The sequence below is a fragment of the Chaetura pelagica genome, unplaced genomic scaffold (assembly GCF_000747805.2).
Source record: "Chaetura pelagica isolate M959 unplaced genomic scaffold, ChaPel_1.0 scaffold222, whole genome shotgun sequence".
Lineage (NCBI taxonomy): Eukaryota > Metazoa > Chordata > Aves > Apodiformes > Apodidae > Chaetura > Chaetura pelagica.
The window spans coordinates 3,176,310-3,183,040 of record NW_009952711.1 but is presented as its reverse complement, the minus strand read 5'-3'; the positions used below and the strand labels follow the sequence as shown (position 1 = coordinate 3,183,040).

At 39.0% G+C, this 6,731-nt stretch overlaps 1 protein-coding gene across 1 annotated transcript in view; it reads right to left on the bottom strand.

Annotated features, from left to right (window-relative positions):
- OTUD7A (OTU deubiquitinase 7A) overlaps positions 1-6,731 on the bottom strand; it is an 82,682-nt gene that overhangs the window by 31,840 nt on the left and 44,111 nt on the right. Inside the window, exon 6 of the mRNA XM_009994396.1 lies at positions 553-735. Coding sequence (XP_009992698.1) covers positions 553-735 — 183 coding nt within the window. The remainder of the gene's footprint in view (positions 1-552; positions 736-6,731) is intronic.

The window sequence follows — 6,731 nt, the reverse complement described above, 5'->3', positions numbered from 1 at the left end:
GGGGGGGGCGGCCTGCGCTTGGAGTGCCTGCAGCCTCTTTGCTACCCAGCTCATCCTACCTGCACTGCCGCGTGGTGAGACAATTCCGGCTACCCCAGCTTATAGGGGAAAATATAATCCAGCCATTCGGGCATACCCCTCCCCCCTCACTTAAATAAGTAAATAAGGTGTGTAACTAAGGTGTACCAATATATGTTTAATGTGTTATAATCACTCCTTTTGAACCTCCTGCCCCAAATTGCTTTGTTTTCCCCACAATAAACCTTGCTGTTGTTAGAAATATTAGTAAGCACTGAGCGAGTTATTCACTCGAAAAAGTCAGGACATAAGTTCCTGTATCCTCTGTGTGAGGCGATATCCACGTGTGGATCTCTCAGCAAATCCTGATAAGTTAATACACTCCAATAAGGAGATATAATAGGTCACGGATCGTGACAGACAGTACGCTAGCTGTTGGCAAAAGACTTCCAGCCCCCTGCAGACAAGCACAACTCGCAAGCAGACATGCTAGAAAGCTGCTTGTCCACGAAAGCCCTGGAGAAGAGCTCTTACCTTGGGCAATGTCATCCTGCCTTTGCAGGCAAGGCCTCTCAGCCTTCGTCACCTGGGGGGGCTGCTCTGGCTCCTGCTGCTTGTAGTACTTGCCCTCGTTGAACACCTGTGGCAAGTTGGCCGTGTGTACCTGCCGGAGCTGCTCATAGTCACTCAAAGCTGCTGTCAAATCCCAGTTTTTGCCTGCCAAAGAGCAAAAGCACAGTCTGCTCACATCTGTGTTTGACCAGATTGATAACATGGAAACCGTCTTCATATGCTTTTAAAATATAAACTTAAATAGAGAAATCACTTTTTCTTAAAGTATCAGCAAGGAAATGGAGTTTGTCTGTATAAACCATTTTACAACCACTTCTTCCTCAGCAAAGACGAACAGTTGATAACTTGAAAGTACACAGTGAATGGACAATGTTTCTTTTATTATTATTTATATTTCAGTTTTCATTATATCATAATTGGAGAAGACTTCAGGAAAGCTCTTGTCCAACCTCCTGCTCAAAGCACGGCCAGCTATAAGGTCAGACTAGATAGCTCAGAGCTTAGTTTAGTTTGGTCTTTAAAATATCAAGGATGGAGACTCTACAACCTCTCTGGTCAAACTGTTCCCACAGTTGACTGTCTTCATGGGACCTATATTCACTCTGAACCCTGTTTCAACTTATACCCATTACCCTGAGTCCTCCTGCCATGCACCACTGTGAAAAGCCCAACTCCATCTCCTTGATAACCTGCCTGGCACTGGAAGGCTGCTGTTAGATCCCCTCAAAGCCTCCCCATTTCCAGCCTGAAGAAACCCTGCTCCCTCAGTCTCTCCTCACAGGACTTGTGCTTCATCCTCCAACAGCCTTCCTAGTAACAAAATCCAATGTATAGTTGTCTTCCTTGGCCTGGGGGTGGGTGAGAAATTAGACATGGTACAAAAGATGTCTAAGGAGTCCTGAGAGGTATCATTCACCTCCCTCAACCTGCAAGCTATTAATAATAATTAATACTTAGCAGCAATGATGGAAAGTCATGCTGTTAGTGTTATAGCACAAAAGGGTGATAAACTTCCTTATCTTTCTATTTGCAGAGCAGCTAGAATGCAAATGAAAAACCCTTCAGGTCCCTTTATCTTGTACATCAGAGAGAACTGATGGACTCTCAGAGATTGTCTTTTGGAAAGCAGATCATCAAGGACAGTATTTTGTAGCAACACATGCAGAGAGCATTCAGTGCATGTGGCTCCATGGCTGTATTAGCTCATGGAACCTGCCAACACAGAATCCTCTACAAGATTTGCTTCCAAGCTCCCACTTCATCATATTGCTAGGATCAGTGATAACAGAATGCAGGCCAATAACCAGAGATGATGAAATCTGTTCAGCACAAGTAGTGAAATGGTATTTATCACTCTCAGAAATAATAACTAATAAAAGGTTTAGATGTTTGTATGTTATTTTTAAAGCAATCCTGCTAAGTTAAAATGTAGAGATGCCCTAGCATTCTCCAAGTACTTGTTTTAAAGAGGAAAATTACAAATATTTACTAGCAAGAAAAAGACCCCACTAACTATAAGAGCCTTTCACAGCTTTCTATGAGCACTTTTTCCGGTATTACAAAAGTACCCTAATTCTGACTAATTTGATTTATTACACCATAAAAGGTTGTCACTTTATATACTTTAAAAAGCTATTTTACCTGAGCAGTTAAACAGAACTTATTTGCTTACACAATGGAGAATAAGCTAAATATAGTACAAAGCAGTTTTATACATATAAAAAAAAAGTCATTTACTGTAACAGTCATTATGTGAAGAACAAAATCCTAACTGAAGCAGGGAAACCAGGACAAGCAGCTGTTAACTACAGAGCTGAGCTACACTAGCTCATGTTTTGAAGCACTAAAGAAAATGGTGAAAGGAGAATTGATATCACTGAGCAAGAATGTTCTATACAATCCTGAGTCATTCATCATATCAACTACCATGTCATTGATACTGAACAGTTAGACATGTTATGCTGTAATCTTCTGTTAGAAAGCCTGTAGGACAAAACATAAATTCAGTGAAAATTGTCAGAGATCCTAGAACAAGCACTTGAGTTATTGTCAGCATTTTTTTCCTCAAAATCCCATGTAGATCCAATGCCTATAATCCAGTCAGAGCTCTGCTCTAAAAAATATATACCACTTGAATCAGTTGCCCAAAGCAAACACTGGAAAATGATGATTTTGTTCCCAAGATTGATGTGCTCACGTAACCATGTTTGGAGCAGGGACTGCTTTGCTTTGGTCCTGTTTTTACGAGGCACTTACAGGATGTTTTTTACATCATCTTCTCAACCACAAGGAGAATAACGTAAAACTTTTTTTAAAAAGTGTCAGTAAATATAATTCTAGGAAATTATCTGAATATTGGCAATGCTCAAGCGCAGTGCAGTGGGACTCCCAGCAGCAACCCAGGTTTCTGGGGTACAGCTCCTTCAGTAACAGAACTCTATTCATGGAACAGCATTTCCATAGTGTTGGGGCACTCCTTACAGGTCACCTGCTCAAGAGATTTTCATGCTTTAAGTTCTGAAATGTAACCAAAATCATCACACACATGCTGTAAATAACCAGGGTGTGACATGGCTCTTATGTATGTAATAGGGAAGCAGAAAATCAGTAGACTGACAGAAATCTTGCTGTCCTTAGTTTCAGGCAAAATGCAACCATCTTATATAAAAGTTCTATCATAAAAATTGCAGCCAGCCTTCTGAAACCAGGCTTACAGTCTGCTGCATTTAAAATCTAAATTGCATAGTGGCCCCTAAGTTACACTCCATGGTGCAATGTAGCAACAGACCTTGTAATACAAGCTTGAAACAACACTTAAAATAAAAGGGTATTTCACAGGCGTAACAACATTATTTCAGTGCACACAAGTACATCAGATAAAGAGTCACTGGTAGCACTGTATCAGTCAGTAGCAACTGAATTGCACCAAAGCAGCACTAACACAGTGGGTTTCCATGAAAGGCTGTGAGTTTCTAATGGTCAGAGATCAGTCAGCAGAAGCTGGAGTACTGCAAAAACACAGGTAGTGAATCATGATCAGGATGCTGGAGTCAAATTAATTCACTAACTCAACAGAAAGAATACTCTGACTGAACAATTATTTCCAAAACAGCTGCATATGCTATGTGAGTCAGCAGGTGCAAAATTTAACAGTACTAAAAGGTCTCTGCTTTCAAACTAAGTGGGTGAAAACCAATAAAAGTAAAAATGCAGCTGAGTAAGGGATGAAAGATGCATTCTGACTGAGGGCTGGTTTTAGTGTAAGAGACAGCAGGCATCTAGCATGAAAGGGATATTTAAAAATAAACTCAGTTACACTGTGAAGTTTCTGTCCTAAATAATAGTTACTTGAATAACAACAGGAGGTACTGTCAGCCTGAAGAAAATACAAAGACTTAGCTAAAACTATATATAATTTAAGCCACTTATCTCTTTTTGCTCTACCACGTCAAACTGGATTAGTAAAGGGTTAAACAAAGAAAGATGCTAAAGAACTGCAAAAGTAGACTCACCTCAGAAGCATTCCAAATGATTCAGTTTTTCCTGATCATCAGGAAGGACTGTTCCCTCCCACCCCCACCTCTCTGCCACATTTAGATAACTTAAAGAGTCCAAGAAGTGTTCAGGATTGGCTGTCCCAGTAATCTGATGCCCCGAGATCAAGCTGAGAGACAATTTTCCTAGGCCTTGATCCTGGATCCAAAAAGCCCAGCTTTCCTTGGGGCAGCTCAACCAGGAACGACATAAAAGCACCAACAGTAGAAAAAAGAGGCACAGGATGAGAGCCCAGTGTCCAGTGCCTGGGATTTCTGTGGTAGGTTCACTGGACTCTGAATCCCAAGCTAGAAAGAAGTTGAAAAGGAGGCAGGGATCAAGAGTGTTCTCTGTGCATGAGCACTACTGCAGGATCCACAGAGAGCACATTCTCACCTTGACACACCTTGGGCATCACATTTTAATGAACCAGAAAGCTGTTAGCTATTAAATCTAGCTTTTGAGGGAAGGAAAGGTTGAGGTGACCTTTCTTCACCTTTCCCTGCCCTTCCACTTTGCTCCTTCTTCTTCTCAACCTCTGGACACCATCGTCTCCTAAGAAAACATTTCCTAAAATAAATCAAAGACCAAAACCTAAATTTTTGTATTTAGCCTGACTACTAATGTCTTCCTCTTGAGGCACACTAGCAAGCAAACCAGCCCAGGGACAAGACTGGGAATTAGATGGACAAAGCACTGAGCCAGTAGGTTAGTCAGAAAATTAGAATACTGTCAGGAGATTATTTTGAATCTATTAACTCTTAAACAGAAAAATCACAAAGTCCTGATTTTTTCTTTCAATAGATCTATTTCCAACTCATTCCACATTTTAAGAAGCTGATCAGCTTGAAACCTGAAAGCAGAAGAGCACTAGACCCTTTGGACTTTTACTTTAAATCGTTTGCTTCAGGACCATTACATATATATTGTCATTTTTTGCCTTCATAAATGCAATACAGTTCCCCTGACTCAGGTTTCACAACAGTTTTCACAGTGCTTACACACCTGTGTTCACACATGTTTTTCATGAAAATAAGGGTCCTTTTTTTTTTAACCTAGTCTTTTTCTAGTCAAGTCTTGGTAGTGCTGTAAGGAGAAAGTGACTTCTTAATGCTCTGCAGCACATGAGTAATCCCTGCTGGCTCAATGTTAAGCACATGCTTTGTCAGATCACAACGCACACTCACTAGTAACAAAAAACAGGCACCCATTATGCAGCCCACACTAGTTGTACCATTCCTAGGTTTTACCTTTTTCAGTCAGATAATATTCAAGAAGCAAGACCTGAGTGACAAGTTATTATCTAGCCTTTGAGGTTTTTAAATGTATTGTTTTGGCTAAAACAGCATAGCCTAGCAAGGTTGTAACGGTTAATAAATCTATTATCTTCCATGTCTTAAAACAAACAAGATAAAACTAGAGGACATTTATCACTAATTAGTAGGAATAGCAAGCATGCAACTATAAAGCACTACCCCCTGCCTAGCTTTCAAATATCCACCTACTCCAATATGTTAAAAAGAACATTTCAAAGGTCACCAGCAATTCTTGATGTAATGATAAACAAAATGCTAGAAAGGATTTGAGATGGTGAACTAGGAAAGATCTAAATAGTAAGGACCACAACAAAGGGCAAGTTACAGCAACAACATATACAGAGGACTTCAGCAAAGGAAATTCTAAAAGAGGCAGGAAATCCTCCCTAAACAGGACCAAAAACATAAGAAAAAGGATGCATCAGGACAAGGTTAGATGGAATTAAATTATGATGCAGCCTGTGTTTACTGTTTATTAACTGTAATCTAAGGATTACAGATACCTAAGGAGCAGAAGCAATAAAAATATACAGTAAAGAATTAATGTGAAACTTTCACAGAAAAATAAAGGAAAAGAAGCATCCAAAAAGCTACACAGCTCACAAGGAAAAAACCAAGATTACAGAATATTTTAGAAAATAAAAGTGAGATCTATAGAAGCATAAAGTTCAACAAAACTGAACAAGAAACTAAGCTGAAAGGAAGAGAGAGCATAATTTTCCAATGTTACAAATAAAAGAAATAAATTAAAAAGAAGTATTTTGGTGAGATGGCAGTACAACTTCACAGGAGTCCTATTTAAATATCTCAGCTGAACCTAACTACCATACTTCTATTTTTTTTAACACATTTATAGTTTTGTGTGCTAGTTGAGTTAAAATTAACTGTTCTGAACTATAAGAATTCTGACACTTTACCCTCACTATTTCAGAGGACTTTTTTTTTTTTCATAGGACTCCAAATATTTAAATTGTGATTACAGGAACAAGGCAGAGTTATCAGCTAACTAAGTAGGAATTCCAGCTTCAACCACAAAAGCTCTTTTACTTAATTCAGTTATTAACTTTGATAAATCCAGGAGCATTTCTACTGGATACAAGCTATTTATTAAACCCAGGAGTTGCCCCATAGGCAACTATGCTGAAAAGACATTTGGAGATATGATAAGCAGCTTCTGTCAATTGACTGTTTGCTGTCACCAACATAAAATTATCTTCATTTTGTGACACTAGGCCTTTTTATATTTTTAATTATTTTTTAATATTTTTATATTTTATATTATATTTTTTT